The following is a 17,921-nucleotide window of genomic DNA, read 5'->3' on the forward strand; positions in this document are numbered from 1 at the left end:
TGGAAACGTCGGAAGTCTGGGTGGCTACAGATTTTCGGGAACTAGCTGCAGCAGTAGCGAAGGGATCAGAAAGCGAAGAAGGGACGCTTTCTTTCAGACGACGCTTAGCATCAGCAGCAGAAATCTTCTCAACAACCATGAGTTCCCGAATACGCTTCTCGCGCTGAAAGGCTGGACAGTCCCGTGACCAAGCTGAATGCTCACCCTTGCAGTTGACACAGAAGGGCTTGGCCGCTTTGCAGGGTTCCGCACCATGACTACCCTGGCCACAAATCGCACAAAGAGCAGCACTCGCATTACACGAGGTGCTAGTGTGCCCATAATGTTGACATTTAAAGCACCGCAAAGGACTAGGGATATACGGCCGAACTTTCAAACGATAGTATCCAGCCTTGACGTACTCCGGAAGCGTGGGCAAACTGAAAGTAAGAATCAGGGACTGGGTGGCGACAAGTTCACCTGACTTCTTACTTTTGATTCGAGCTACGTCGATAACGTGTTGGTCCGCTAACTCCGACTTAATTTCCTCTTCGGTTGCATTGAGGAGATCCCAACACGATATTACCCCTTTGGAAACGTTCAGTATACGATGTGGTTCGACTGACACGTTCACCGGTCCAATAGATGTTAACTTAAGTAGCTTCGCAGTTTGCCTCTCGTCTGTCGTTTCCACCAATAAAGTGCCATTACGCAACTTCTTCATATCGTTTACCTGTCCGGCATGGTAAGTGATAACTTTATGAATAACAAAAGGGGACAAGCCCTTAATAGCACTCGGACGGTTTGCATCAGAATTGGCACTATCAACGTCTTTATCTTTTATTACAAGATACCGGACAACAGGTGTCGCGATACTTGTCTTTTCCACTATCTCAGGTTCAGTTGGTTTGGGCTTCTTCCGTGATGGAGAGCCCGGATCAGAGTTTAAAGTGTTTTTACCCATAAAAGTGTGAATGTAATGAACATTTTTGAAAAGAAAAAGGGTGTGAGGTCACACCGGGGCGTTAATAGGGGAACTAACGCTACCCCTTGGCCATCCCTTCAGCACGCCCAACACCTTAGGATCAGCGTGGGGCCGACGCGGTCAAGGGGAATGGAAGTGCAAAAACCATTCCCGTCGACAAAAACGCGTGGCCCCGGAAAAAGAAGAAGAGAAACAAAACAAAAGAACCTGGCAAACAAAAAGATAGATCCCCACCAGCCCAGGAAGAACAAAACAAAACTAATGGTGCGGATTTTTTTGTATTTTTAATATTTTTTGTTTTTTATAGGATTTTTTTAGTTTTTTCATTTTTTTGTTTTTTATCTATATTTTTAAAGACTCAACACTCCGGACAACACATACACTGGACGCAGACAACAGTAGGCCGGGTGGGTGCACGTCCTCCCCAAGTGGAGGAGACGTCCACTAGACCTGCCTCTTCCCGACTCCCACCAACCACCCGCGAGTTCGGTAGCGGTATTAGCGGCTGAGAGGGCGAGCAATGATATGAAGATGAGGGATGATAGATGAATGAATGATGAAGCCGCCCTCTCAGCTCCACCCCCTCCCCGACGATGACGGTCCGCTACTTGGAGGGGGAATATAAAAGAAGGAGGAAAAGAAGAGGTAGAGAGAAAGAAAATAAGGGATAAACTTCGAAATATAGTAAAGAACTGAAGGAAGTATTCGATGTACTTTATATTCCCGTTCTATTGCCTGAAAATCGAGTTGAAACTGATTGTTCACTCATACAACTCTGACCTGGATCCAAGTAACTGCGCAAGTCGGAGTTACTCGAACCTAGCCCAGATGGTGAGAAAGGTTAGATTGTTTCTTATACTCATTGTTTCTAATCGTAGAGTACTTGTTTATTTACTTAATGTTTCTTACTCAGCAGTCAGACTCGTACTTGGACAAGTCAAGGGAATAAAATCAATTAAAAAGTTGCTTGTTCATGATTTGAAGTTCTCAAAACTTCTGAACTCAGTGGTTATTACCACTAGTTCTGTTTAATCGTTCCTGCTTGCTTTGTAGAGCCCTTGTCGCTTTAATTGAAAGATTGATTACCTTCATAATCTAGGTCGTGAATAGGGAATAACCACATTTTTCAAAGGAAATCAAAATATACATGAAATAAAATAATTATCGGTTTTCAATCTATATCGTAGGTTTCTCTATTTATAACTAAAATAATCATTCATTTATTCGCATATCCACACCATATCAGACAATGTATATATATACAAGTAAGTTAAGTATTGGTTCAGAAACGAAGCACTTAAATAACTACAGTTTGTACATGGTTTATTACATCTAATAACAAAAGATAAATAGAAAAGAAAATTAAATACATATTGGTACAAATACAGTGGTCTACATAATCATTCGGATGTATCAATAGACATTCAGTTTAACAAATCGAATCGAATAGCCACTTACTGAAAGTAGATTATCTTGCTAATCCAACATTTATAACAAGATTTGAATATCTCCTGTTACGCATACCGGTGGTTATGCAACACACGGCTCTGGACCTTATCATGGTCTAACTTGGGAAGATAAGATTTATTACATGAGTTCAAATATTCTCGTCAATTTAGCTAATCTTACTTTTGCTTCATGTCCATATTATCACTAACTTAGTTTCTATACACGACTTACTTTCTCCGAATGAGAAACACACATATAATAATAGTCATATTGATTTACACTCTAGTCCATATTAAGCGTGTGTAGCTATCGAACACGTCGCACTAATATAGTTTGTGACAACAGTCGAAATAATAACATAACTTTTTGTTATCATAGTTTTAAGACTACATATTTTTCAAAATCTGGTCGTTGTCTAGATCAGTTTGATATTATCACTAATTTAAATTCGTAATCAACATCAATGTTCGTTAGGAATTAGTCTATAATTTCGGTAATGTCACAAATGAACTAGTATGCTTTTGGAATACGAGGCGTTGTGAAAATTGTAACCATTAGAGATGTCTTAGGTAGGTTTTCCGAAGAATTCCCCCCCCCTTTTTTTCTTTTAAACTGTGTTGTTGAACATAAGTCTCTACCGTTATTGAGTCTTCAGTACAAATTTAAATTGCACAAACGAAATTACCGGGTTTTGGGAGATTCATTGATCACAAAGGGAAAGGAGAGATGTAGTTATTTCAAAAAATTTAGATTTCGCAATGTTATACATGGATGTATGAAAAGTTAAACATACGTCGCGACAACCTGCCTCCTTACTAAACCCAACGTGCAGTTAGTACTTAACAATATAGAGGTGCTAAATATACATATATGTAGTATCACTACACAAGACAAGAATAATACTTCCTTACAAAAGCGGTATACTTAACGCATTCTCTTTTACATTTATCGACGTTAGAAAAATGTGGCAACAAGACGCAATAGTCGTACTGCAACCAACCGGGGAAGGTGACGAAACCCTTTGCTTACATCGAAACGACGTATTGTAACCCTATACTGTACTCTATCATAATAAACACAAGTCTATCGCATATTCGCATTTCAATATATACATATTCAATTATATTATACAATTCGTCATTAAATGCCCCGTTTCTACATATTTCAAGATTATTTAAATACATCAAATACAAAAGACAAAAGGAAGAAAACTCCTCAAACCCAAAATGACTAGCCGCACAAAACATATTTTTTATATTTTAGTTAACCATTAATGATTTGGGATTCTATCTGGTATGGCTAGCAACCAGGCATGAACGCGGGATATTTACACATTTTGCAGAATAATAATTAATGAATATTGCTAATTGGACCATTGTGGACCATTGTTTGACCATTCATAGTCACACATAAACATTCACAGAACTATATATAAATACGTCCCTAACAAGTGGCAAAAAAGAAAATAAAATGGGCTTATACTAAATTGTATCAAGATGTCTTATTCGACGACATTTACAACACACTCATATATAATCATTTATTTATTCATATTCACTTATGTATATAATAGGGGTGCTTCTCCCAGGACACCAAAATGCTTTGCAATGCCCAGGACTGCTTAAAGCATCCACGTCCTATTCATTTACATATGCTACTATAAGTAAGCAATCACTATTCAAAGCTAATTCTCATAATCTATATGCGTCGACCCTACAAAGGATAGTCGAATAGAGATTAAGAACTCAGGTAAAAAGTTGTCAAACACTGATCACCGCAACGAAAAATTCGAAACTACTCGATATTTGCTTTTATTAACAGTAACATTACTATACATTTACACTTTGTAACCTGTCATATCATATACATGAACGAAAGTTTAGTACTATATACTTGTTTACGTTAATAAATAAATGTTATTCCATAGGTAAAACTTCTGCATTGGCTCGCAAAATTAAAACTCCTATTCTTAAGAATATTAGTCAACAGTAGTACCTAACCTATCTTATGAATGTTCGCTTGTATCTGTAATTCTGTTAATTTCTAATTCAGAATTCACATAGCTACACGAAACAATTTATATGTCGATACTGTAATCATACTACCAGTTATATATATATATATATATATATATATATATATATATATATATATATATATATATATATATATATATATTCCGTAGGCCCATCAGTATCCTATACACACGTAATAGCTTAAGGTTACGAAACATCAACAATCACTGACCTTTAACTACGGAAATGTAAAACGTTATTTTAAGTATCATTTGGTACTCTTGCGTCAGAATGAAATGAAATCTTTCGTGCAGTTGATCAGTAGTATCCTCTTGAAATCTGACTACTCATCATAATTGTAGCGGTTCACATGAACTCATAATATTGGAAAAAACACTCATTTTAACTTCATAGTTCATTTTAACAAATGACTCGCGAAACGAAATTGTTGCTTCGCGTTAGGTGTCGCTGCCATACGAAAATTGGAACTTGTACTCAAAACAAAATATGTACTAACTACAGTAAAATTATAAATTTTATATAATAACAAATGCATTAAATGTTCAAAAGATTACACGGATCTCACTTATATATAACAAAACACAATACTACATGAAGTCGCGCACTGGTCTAATCCTACACAGAGATGAAAGTGGTTATTACTAAATACAGTGAAACCTGTCAACTTGGCCACCTCTCTAAGTTGGCCACCTGCTTATCTTGGCCTAGTTCATCTTGAATCTGCATTTTCCCATAAGACATTCGTTACTTACTACTCTATAAGTTGGCCACCTGTCTATCTTGGAAGTTGGCCACACTGAAGCAAGGTTTATCCTATGATGATAATAATAAATTTACCTACGTATCTTGATCACGCAAAACACAGTTTTGTTATTTTTCTTAACTCTTTCGTATTCCCATATAAGAGGCAGATGTTCTGTATTTGTGACTGGACACAAAGAAGCATAGATTAGCACGATTTGTTCTTGAAGGTCAATGACCAGAACACTACCCTCATAAATGGGTGGTGAAGGAAGGTGTGAATAAGAAAAAGCACGTATAGGAATTCAGGAAATGGTTGTACTCCTGTCTGTTTTGGTAAAACCATTAGCTATATCAACTCTTCTCATCAGTGAGGAGCTTTGGTAATTCCGAAAAATTCTCAAGGTTAAAACTAACCATCTCAATTATCAACTATTGGCACCTGTCGGCTTGTCAAAAGGTAGCGGAGTTTTTGAGATATGAATTCCCTCAAGATTTTCTCAAAACATCTTTTGCTCCGAGGGAAACACTCGGTAGTCATTAACAAGAGGTAGTTAACTACAATATTAGAATGTGCATATCTGCCAAAAAGAATAAAACAAATACGTCTAGAATTAACCACCATTCAGTAACAACTGAAAAGACGTAATATAAATTGCATATGGATTTCTCAATTTATAACTTAGCTTTTCTTGTTTACAATCTGAGTAACTCAGTGTGCTATAATATCAATTTCAATAAACTGCATACATACGCTTCTATTTCATGATTATTTGTGTTATTGTGTTTTCAATCCGAATAATCCAATGTACCAGACTAGTTTTCAGGAAGAGAAAATTATGCACATATATTAAACATACTATAGTAATATTTTCTAGTACTGTATATTCTTTTATGATTACTCTACATACATTATTTATAAGTAGCTGTCGTGCCACTGCTTATTAAAATTTTACAATCAAGTAATACTAGATATCCTATTCTAAAAATACACAAATATCACTTATTTTCCGTAAGTGGGCCACCTGTCTAAGTTGGCCACTTTTCGATGGAAACGATGGTGGCCAACATAGACAGGTTTCACTGTACATTGTCACCAGATAATCATAATATTCTCACTAACACTTTTCACTCATTAACTAAATATCACATGCTACTAACTCCACATATAAATATAATATTACTACACAAAATTGAAATCTACATATCTACGCTGAATATAGATATACAGGGTGTTTCAAAACAACACCGACAACGTTTGGGAGGTGATTCTTGACATCAAGATAAGACAGAAAGTATAGACCAACCTGGATGCACAAATGCTTCCTTTCGGAGTTATAGGCTGTCAAAAGTATGGAAAAATGAACTTTAAATGTCCATAATTCCAAAGCTTTGGAACCTACCGTAATCTGATCAAGACTTCACTTAGGAAGTAGTATGTGCCGTATCCAAATATCCATGTTTCAGAATCCTGCGGTACTTGCGCAACAATTTTTATAATGGTAGTTGGTGAGTACGTCAAATTATATGCCCGTATCCAAACTCCCTCTATAAAAGTTGTCGCGTAAATACCTTAGGATTCTGAAACTTGGATATTTGCATAGGGTACATACTAGTTCCTTAGTGAAGTCTTGACCCTACTACGGTAGGCCCCATAGTTTTGGAGCTATAGACCTTTAAAGTTCATTTTTTCATGTTTTCAGCAGCCTATAACTCCGAAAGAAAGCATTTGTGCACCCAGGTTGGTTTATACTTCTCGTCTTATCTTGGTGTCAGAAATCACCTCCCAAACGTTGCCGGTGTTGTTTTGAAACACCCTGTATATGTTACTGGACATGTAACTGGACCTAACAAATTTACGGGAGGTGAATGAATGTTTAGAAGGGAAAACGAATCTTTAAATTTTGGTTTTAGTAGCTCACAACACCCAAGAAAAACAAATTCACTTTCACTTTAAACCTGTCCAGGGAACTTTTTCATCACAAACATGGCGTCTGCTGAATCGGATCCCATACATAATGTATTCCTGCTCGTTTTCCTGATTGAATTTTTGATAGTCCTATGCTGCTCTTTGCTTAACTGACGTTTATATCATAATTAGACTATTGTTACCTTATATACGGAGAATTTTTTCCAATAATTTTCCAAGACTTTCACTGCCTGATGTTGGAACTGTTCCTTCTGTAACATCTCACGGACAAAAGCCCTGTAGAAGTGCGCCAAAGCACTGAGGCTATGTTTAACTTCCAATCACAACATAGAATTTTCGCGCGGCGGCATTACAAATCGAATAGGAAATGGTTATGAGAGGATAAAACTAGTTTTTGGCAGGATATGGGTATCTCATCGGGCTGAAGGGGGTCTTAAGGATCTTATCTGATTTTGGATTGGCGAAAATTCGGAAGAAATTTTATCCCCTTGTTAAAATATGAATTTCATTGAAATAATACGTATACTTTATAACTATTCAAATGAGATACCCATATACGAGAAAATTATGAAGGAATGATGAATAAATAAAAAGAAATTATTTCCTGAGAATCTACACACCTAATTATCCTAAAACTTCCAAATTATTCTAATTTAGGTCAAAATAAAACGGATGTTACATGTGGGTTAGAGAAATTTATACAGTAAAAACTGATTACACGTTCCGATATTATACAGTGGGTTTAAAATTTATCGAGACAGGGACCAAGGTTTAAAAAATTAGACACTAGATACACTGTAACTAGTTGGTTACAAGAACACTGGGCAATTACAACAGCAGAGAATACGAAACTGCGTGTAACTGGGACGAAGATGCCGAGGTGGATGAGAGAGATGAAAAGAATGGACTATGCACAATGATTACATCCAAGGAACAGTTAAAGTGGGACTCATCACTGAGCAGTTTCAAGGTGGCTTGGGCAGGAGAGAGAAAAGATGAAAATTATATGATAGAAAGGATTAATGTGTTGCAGATAGAGAGAAAGCGCAAAAGAGGGAGGCCAAAACTCCGTGGATATTCGGGCTCGAAGAGAATTAAGAGAGATGGAAAGTAAGCAAGCAAGAAAGGATTATGGAGTAAGAGGATCTAAGGAGAAAAGTATTTTAAATTAGCGTTAAGAATATTGTGTAGATACATCGCACAGACTATTACGAAAATAACTGTAATGTTTTGTAAATAGCATTCTCAGTTCATCATGTTGAATAGTTATATATATATATATATATATATATATATATATATATATATATATATATATATATATATATATATATATTATTTTCTCTTCTTATACAGAAATGAAGTCTGATGTTTAGTTCATGTACAGGGGTTCATAGGCTTCCATATAGACGACTCTAAAGTATTTACCCACTTATCTCATTCTGCTTTTGCATCTCTGGTCAATACAACTGCTATACTAGCAGATACATCATACAAGGTGGTCCGAAAGTGGGCGTACCCCCCTTTAGTTTCAACAGTATAGTGTTAGTTACGGTAGAATGTCTGTACACAGTTACCTTGAAGTCTTAAGAGTCTTAGGAGTCATAAACATCGGCATGATTACCATCCATGCATTGATCACACATTGACTTTGATCACACATTGTTACTCCAACTTGACTGCAAATAACTGTTACCAAGCAGAAAATAAATGAACATGGACAGCAATGTTGCCAGACAATGTCAAGCAATGTTACCAGGCAATGCAAGCAATGTTACCAAACAAATGTAGGTAAAACCTAAAACCGTCAGAAAACACCAATTAGGGGTATGCCAACTTCCGGACCACGCTGCACACTACTAACTCACCAATTCAAGTTTCACATTTCTGCACTGCTCTTGTGCCGTAGCGTGTCCTTTGCATGTCATCTATATAGAAGCCTATCAGGTTATGTAATAATATCTATTACAGACTGTATGGTTCAGAGACTTGAAGATAGCGGAACTTAGAGAAGAAATATTTAGTGAGCTTCGAAATGCGGTGTTGGAAAAAAATGGCGAAGATAAAATGACAGACAGAGTTACAAACAAAAATGTTTTGAAACGGATAGAAGAGAACGAATTTAGCCAGCATTTTTCGTACGAAGGCCAGTTGGATTGGGCACATCTTGGGAAGAAATTGTTTCCTTCATACCACCATAGAAGGAAAGATTGAAGGGAGGAGAAGGAAGGAGTAAAACAAAGGTGATCGATGATTTGAAAATATAGGGAGTTAAAAGAGGAAGCTGAAGTTCAAGAAACATAGAAGAAACATTTTCTGGCCCAAACCTAAAATTTAAATGGTTCTATTTCAGTAGGCTATATTTCTATCTACACAGTACAAAAATCACTGCATTAAACAAACAGTAAAGCGAAATCTATCAATTCTATAGTTCAAAGCCCCCATTCATATAATCTATTAATATAATAAATACTAAAAATAGTATTCTCTATATTAAAACATGTTTTATGTCTTTTAATAATTATAAATTGTTATTGTGTAGGGCTGGAGATGGTTTGACATACTGGACAGTGTTATGGAACTTTAACAACTTGGTTGGAAATCCGTTCCTTAATACCTTCCTCCTATTGTTCGTGGAATTGCCAGCGTATACGATGGGAATGTGGGTGACAGACCGTTTTGGACGCAGATGGCCACGAGCTTTCTTCTTCTTCTTGGTTCCCGTCGCAACAGCAGCTGTATTGCCAATCAGGGAGAGTAAGTACAAACATTGTGCCTTCCTTCGCCTACTTAACTTTTGGATTACATGAACTTTTAAGTTTTACGTCTGACGATTATGACCTGTAGGCTAAAGGAGACGGGTGATTAATGAAGGGGAAATTATTATAAAAGAATTGGTGAAATTAGAACCCCGGAGAGAACGGGAGAACTTCGAGAACATCCAGGAACGTGATGTTGTCCACCACAAACCCATATAGCCTGGATCAAACCAGGAATCCTTCGCAGTAGATATAATGGGCTATATGCAGAGTCGTTTTTAGCGTTGTGTTAAGAGCTTGATTAACGCCTTATGCTAACTTCCGTATTTAGTAACACGTAAGGGAAGTTAACAACAATTTATATCGAAAATGGCCGTAGGGTTGTCCAAATACAAAAGGAGAAATCAATAGATGAAAGAATAGGATTCATTTAACTCGATTTCTCCAAAAGGGTTTGGACAACCCTGCGAAAACGTCGAAGTTGGCCTTTATCGATATATATCGTTGTTATCTTTACTTACTTGCTACTAAAATGGAAGTTAGCATCATGCATTAGTAAAGCTCGTAAAACAATGCTAAAATCAACTCTGCATAAGGCCCAATATCTCTGCCTGAGTCACCGTGCTCCCCAACTCTTCGCTTACATGAGTCATTTTCAACTCGCCGACGTATAAGGGGTCTTTCACGAACGCAGATAGAAGAGATAGAACAGGACTAGGGGACGGGACGAAGAAGAAATGGAATAAAACTAGATCGGCAATGTTCGATTAATAATGAATTCACGAGAAGTCTTATCTGCAGAACCATCAGCTACGCCTTGTTTACCTGTCACCAGCCTTCTTCTAGCTCTGTGTGAATGGTTTACAGAGAATCCGAGCAGTAAACTGTGACGTCAGAGAGCATCCAGTTCAAAACGACTAGCTTACATGTTAGAGTTCAATGAGTCTACTCTCCAGTCATAAGGATATTGGCTTAATCATAGGGAATATATCCATGAGAAGTCTCTTTAATATGGAGCGCTTGGAAAGACCATCCTGAATTTGCGAGATGCAAATGCAGATTTAATTCGTATCACTTTGTCTTGCTAGGTATATAACAGTACTCATTAGAAGTATTTGTTTTTGCGGGACCCTAATTACTGGCTGAAACAAAGCTAAAAAAAAAGTAATGTTTTTTGTACGTATACGTATTGGGTTGTGTGATTGAAACGATTGATAGTCAAGTGCCATTTTCAAAGCCCAGAAAGGTGAAAATTACCTTACTCAAAAAATTTTCAGACTACTTTTGACATCACACAGCCAAAGATTGGATTGCAAAACGAAACAAGTCTGCAGTCTGCCGTGGCTCACCACGATCGGCCACATTTTCTCAACCACGCTTGACACTCTCCCCTCATTATGGTGGTCCATTAGGCACTGAAAGCAGCCATGTCTTGCAACAGAAAATCAACTATAGATAGCCGTCGAACGCTACCTGGCGGGAGAACAATGGAAGTTTATAGTCACTGTAGACGAAACGTGGATATTTCTGACAGATTGTGGAAAAGTTCGAGCAATTACGCACAGAATTGTCGATACAAAAGGCGAAATAATCCCGTTCGCTAGTGCTGAAATGATTTGATGGTTTTGGTTGGGTTTTGTCACTGTTGATAGTTTTAATTTTCAACAAAATCCCCTATGTGAAAATCAATACTGCGTATTTTGAGGAATGTTTTGACAACAATCAAATCTCTACATTTTATGAAGCGGACACCAACGGGCTGGAACTGCATCAGAAGGAGTCCAATTATGGCCAAACCATTGCTGGCATATTCCAGAGGGATGGAACTTTGGGCCAAGTTGCATGCTATTCCGTTCACCAACATCGCAGTGAAGATACCCCCTGCTAGATGAATAGATTGCTGTACTTTTGGACTTGTGAAACACCATCTTTCATCTCGTAAGTTGCGGACAATTTCGTTTTCGAAGTCTAGAAAGCATCTCAACAGCAGTAGAATAAAATACCCATTTTTCATGTCCAAAGAAGTCTTATCCAGTGGAAAATGTGCTAGCGTCCAATCGTCAAAAGTCTTGGTCGTTTATAAAAGCTAAGTAGTGGTGGAAGGGTGAACTGTCATATGTAAGGGAACACTTCGAAGTCAGATATATATATAATCTTATCAGCATCTGTATTGTGTGACACGGAGAATCAACATACTTACAAACATAATTAAGATATTAAGCTGATCATATTAGGTACTACAGATATTTCTTTCCCTATGCCATACTATTTCATTCACTCAACAATATTCTCACATTACCAAGAAAGAAATTTGTCTAGAAGCATAGTCCGGAAAAGTTCTGGTTTAAGATGTTATGCATGTGAATTTGGCAGGGAGAATCAGTTCTGAAAACTTATTTCTCTACTGGTAGCTAAGAAAGACAGTTAGTGTCTCATTTTTCTTGAAAGTATATTAGGTTTCGGTTACAATGAATCACACTCTATCCTGTGTGCTTAATTCGCGAAACTCGATGGCTATGTCAATTTGAAACTTATATTTTAATTCCATTGATACAATTGTAATCAATATGCGAATATATGTTTTATTCCTTTCTTTTCAGCTCACATTCTTGACATTGGTCTGATTGGTTTATCAGTATTTGTTAAATTTACTAACGCGTTAACGTTCTATGGGACCTATCTCCATGGGATGGAGCTTTATCCAACCTGTTTAAGGCAGACGGGGATGTCCTTTGGAAGTACAATAGGAGGACTTCTGGAAACGTCTGGGCCTTATATTTCTTATTTGGTGAGTGCAATTTAATTTGCTTTGTCAATTTTAGTAATCGAGATATAATTTCTTTTGTGTGTGTGTGTGTGTGTTTCGAAGGAACTTTAGAAAGGAGAATTAAATCTCAGTTGACTTACACTATGATCTTGATGTGACGATCATAATATAAATAACATGCCAAAGGTACCCTTTCTAGCTGGGTAGCTACTGGTGTCTGTCGATGCTAGTGATCACAAATTTAGCTAGAAGTACAACCTGCTCCATCAGATCGCATCTACTTTTAACTGTTCTATGATACACTTCTAGGCAGAAAACCTAGAACCCTTCAAGAGTTAGGTTCTTCTCATTTGCCAGAGATCTCTAGACAGTGTTATATAGTAGGATTGAAGCAACTTCCTTATCAGCTGTAAAATTATCAAAAGAGTGTTAAGATATGTGTAGAATATCAATTAGCCAAATTTTGCTTCCTTTACAAAGGGTTAGCCATCTGGCATTGTCGCCAGAAGACATAAACAGAATTGACTTATTTTTTCCTTGAATATTGTCACCTCTGAATCTTGTCCTTTAAGGAAAAGAATTGGTTTTGTTTCTGTGATACTATATTTTATTTTAAAATATTTTATTTAGGGTTGAAAAGATGCTCTTTTAACAAACAGCAGTCACTCTCCGACTAGTCCTAGTATTCGGAGGAGGGATGGTTACATACAACTTATATGAAACTCAAATCTCTTCAGATCAATAGAACAACCGAAGCCGGTGTTATATTGAAACAGTCACTGAGTGCACCGAAATACTGAAAAACAACTGTTAATTAATAATAACACAAATCAGGACAATTATATGAATTAACCTTAGCATTCAAAATATCTATATTTTGTTCTTTTTATTAAATTACAGAAATTTAAATAAAATCAACAATAATCCAAATAAGAAAATTAAAAAGATATTAACACTAAACTGAATTAATAATTAGATTTACGATTAATTCTAAAATAGAATTATCACGAGGTCTCTCAAATTTAATGCCGATCCTTGCCTTACAAATTTCTGATTTCAATTTTGCAACGAACTTGAACGCCTCCCCCCCCCCCAGAAGAGGAAACTTTCTTATTTTATATATATAAATAAAACCCATCCTAAAGTTTGGAGCTCTTAAAAGTAGCAGTATGACAACCCACCGCCCCCCCCCCCCAGAAGTCGGTCCTGGATCCGCCCCTGAGACAAGGCTTGGATTACCGTATTCACGGCCAATCGAAACTCAGAATTTTATGACGTGAGGTAGGTCATACCAATATATATTTTAAAATTTATTTTTACTCAAAACTCATTATTTTATCGAACTAGAATGTTCTTGTATATATTAGCATAAAATATACATGGCAAAGTAAAGAAAATGCTTTGTGAAGTTGTAAGCCTGAAACTCTATTTTTATTTTTAAAAATAAGTAAATAAGACGCACATCTAATCATACCCATCTTCTTGCAGTCCATCATCTCTCTAAAACCTAAAAGTAAAAAATTCTGTTGTCCTGTAACATTCTGAAGTACTTTCGTGATGTCGAACATCTTAGATTCCTTCATGGCAATTCTTCCATCACGATACGCAGATTGAACAGGGTGTATCACGTCCGCATTACCTCTTATTCCCATGAAGAATGTATTTTTATTCAAACCGCTGATTGTATTGTGTCAATGGTGTAACATTTTAAGTCAGGCTTGTATACAAAAGATACACTTTACTAATGCTGAAGTTAACTTTATCATCATTCTATTTTCTTCTTCCCCCCTTTGGATATGAAACTAAGTAACGTTTCCACCAATTTCCGAAGTGCAAAATTCGACATTTTAATTTCTTTAACCTAACAAAACCTATCTAGCTTTGCACGCTTTATTATATTTTCTATAATGTCGTAGATACTTTATTTCACGTCACTTTGTCGAAGTTCTCGTTTCATTAGCCCGAAGATTCGATCTCAAGCTACAAAACTTACTAAAATGTAGGAATGGTTCAAAAATCTGTTAAATGCTAGAGAAATACATTTAGTGGCTATTTCTTTGTTTTGTCCGTAGCAATTGTCAGAGAAAACCCTAACCATTGAAATTACCAGAACTATCTTTTGGGTAATAATGTAAAAACATTCACACTTCGTTTGGATCCTTATAACCAGCCCCCTTTTTTTATGATATGCGTATAATGTGTTAGTATTTTACACAGGTACAAGTAAACATTAACTGTAAACTGACAAAGATAAAATAGGCCATGTACAGACACTTTGGGTAAGGAAATGTTATATGCCTTCAGCACTGTTGCAAACATTAATATGTTAAAAAGGGGTATTGGTCTGGATTGGTGCAATTGTAATATTATAAAATTCATAATATTGGAGCAGCTACTACAGCCATACAAAATAGTGGACCGGTGTCCTTTCAATACGTTTCAATAGGCTAGTAAAATAGTTTTTTATTTTAAAAAAGTAGACCATAACATTAGTTATGCCTTTTTAACAAAACTTGGTTCAAATAGAACTAAATAAAACTATTTGTTCTAGCAGAATTAAAATTATCAACTTACTGTTTTATTGGCAACAGCGTACATTTTATCACCATAAAACTTACTTCTCACAGGTTTTTTCGAAGATCCTGCATGAGAATTTAGTCTCACAATTATCTAATTTTGTTCAGATCGTTATCATCTATTAATTTGTATAGAGCTCATCTTTGCATAGTGTTATGATTAAACCAAAATTAAAGTTAAACAGTTAATGGTAAACGTTGGCTATATCTCGTTATGCACTGTCATTTTCACATAATATCATGATGAAAAAATTATGAGAGTCTACGAGAACTTTAGGATCAGTTTCACCTTAATGGGTAGCGTGCTGATCATACAGCAATAACTCTTGGGTTTAGAAAAAAAACGTGTTTTCTGGGAAAGTGTACGAGTTGATTTTGAGAGTCAACAGCGAGTGTATATGGGCAGGACCTACTGATTAACGTGAAATCCGAACCACGTGAGCTCCAGCCGGGAGTCGAACCTGGATCTTCCACGTTAAAGGCGCGTAAGCTGACCCTTAGCCACGAAGGAGCTCTCGAAAACTACGAGTATTTACAGTGATTCATATTAATAAGATCTATGCATTCATATGTCTCACTTTTTGAGTTGTGTGTGTGTGTTACATACTACTAATATTATAAAATTTTATTTCATTCTATTAGCTATAATATCGTTTTCTTGAATATATAGTATTCTTTTGTTTACTTTCCAGGGAACGGCTTATAATGTGCGGTATCCATTTATCATTATCGCTATATTCAACTTGTGGTCTGTATTTGCAACTCTGCTATTGCCAGAAACCCTGAACGAGATTCTTCCAACGACAGTAGCTGAAGCAAATGCATTCGGAACGGACCAGAAATGCTGGAGTTTCCCTCATAGAAGAGCTGCAAGTACTCAGAATTCCTCGCATGAAGAATATGTGCCCATGGATAATATGTCTGACAAGAAAACTAAATCAAGCTAAAAGTATCTTCTCACTAAGGTGTACGCGCTAAAAGGAAGCGAGACTGTAATCCGAATGGGTATTTTACGGTCATTACATCAGAATGTATTTTAACGTTCCACGATTATGCACCGAGGTTAAGGAAGATGGTGATGATCAGACAGATGATAATTATGAAATGATTGAAGTGGGAAAAAACGGGAGAACCCCGAGAAAACATATTTACGCAGTGTTCTTCCACCGTAAGGACCACTCGGCGAGGACTGAAATCGAACCAAGAGGCCTATGAAGAAAGTGGGAGGAAACGGGAGAATCCGAGAAAACACGGTCACAATGTTTGTCCACCATAAAGAGCTGGAATGCAGCTAAGAACTCCACACACCAGAGGTGGTGTCACCGTTAGGAGAAGGTAAACAGCAATGAATACAGTCTGCTATTTAATACTGTATTTTTATATATGCAACACATAAATAAAGTTTATTTTTCACATATGCATATTATATATATTTTTACATATGCAGCACATAAAGAAATAATCTATTTCACATATTTTACGTATGCAGAGCATAAACAAATAACCTATTTTTACATATTTTACGTATGCAGGGCATAAACAAATAATCTATTTTTCCATATTTTACGTATGCATGGCATAAACAAATAATCTATTTTACATATTTTACGTATGCAGGGCATAAACAAATAATCTATTTTTACATATTACGTATGCAGGATATAAACAAATAATCTATTTTTACATATTTTACATATGCAGAGCATAATTTTACGTATGCAGGGATTTTACCCTGGACGATCGACGGTAACAAATTTACTTAATTTCACTCAATTCGTTCATGAAGCTATACTAGATCGCAAACGAGTAGACACAGTACATATTGGTTTTGCAAAGGCATTTGACACAATTAATCATAACATACTACTTAGAAAACTCTCAAGCTTTGGATTCTCATCAAATTTACTAAAATTGTTTAAATGTTACCTGTATCAGAGAAACAGTATGTATACTTCAATCACACAAGATCATTCAGTTATAATATTAATTCCGGTGTCCCGCAGGGCTCAAACTTAGGACCCTTATTGTTCCTACCATTTATAAATGACCTCCCAAAATATGTTAAATATTAGAAATGTTTATTATATGCTGACGATTTAAAATTATACAAAGATATACAGGAAAATCAGGATGTATTGAAACTGAATGAGGATCTAAAAAAAAACATATATCAGCGGAGTATAGAAAATAAATTATATTTTAATACTAACAAGTGTAAATTCATGATATTTTCAAAACAAAGAAGGTTAACTAAAATTAATTCCTACAAGATAGATAACAAAGTATTAGAACGTGTGTATACATATAAGAATTTGGGTATTACTTTCAGCTGTGATATGTCTTTTAATAAACATACATTGTTGGTAACACATAACGCTTTTAAGGAATTAGAATTTATTTACAAACATTTATGTTATAGGGACTATTTTTAAAAGTATTGTAAGATCAAAGATGGAGTACGCCGTGATGATCTGGACTACGAAATACGTAACTCAAAACAATCAATTAGAAGCAATTCAGAAAAAGTTTTTAAGGTATCTATACTACAAGAAAACTGGACAATCTGCAATTACTAATAAAATTTCGTATTCTAGACTACTAGCTGAATTCAATTACGCAACTTTTTCGGATAGATGTGTTATTCTACAAGAAATGTGTTTATTTAAAATAGTAAATGGTAAATTCGATAACAGTGAGTT

General features: G+C 36.0%; 1 protein-coding gene across 5 annotated transcripts in view; it reads left to right on the top strand.

The window, feature by feature from the left end:
- LOC145690836 (carcinine transporter-like) overlaps positions 1–16,639 on the top strand; it is a 109,323-nt gene extending 92,684 nt beyond the window's left edge. For all 5 annotated transcript variants that reach the window (XM_081766174.1, XM_081766173.1, XM_081766175.1 and 2 more), the window contains exons 9-11: positions 9,663–9,877; positions 12,480–12,667; positions 15,915–16,639. In XM_081766174.1, coding sequence (XP_081622300.1) covers positions 9,663–9,877; positions 12,480–12,667; positions 15,915–16,169 — 658 coding nt within the window. In that variant the 3' untranslated portion in view covers positions 16,170–16,639. The remainder of the gene's footprint in view (positions 1–9,662; positions 9,878–12,479; positions 12,668–15,914) is intronic.
- Positions 16,640–17,921: the final 1,282 nt, after the last annotated feature.

The sequence above is a fragment of the Thermobia domestica genome, chromosome 7 (assembly GCF_964235325.1).
Source record: "Thermobia domestica chromosome 7, izTheDome1.hap1.1, whole genome shotgun sequence".
Taxonomy (NCBI): domain Eukaryota; kingdom Metazoa; phylum Arthropoda; class Insecta; order Zygentoma; family Lepismatidae; genus Thermobia; species Thermobia domestica.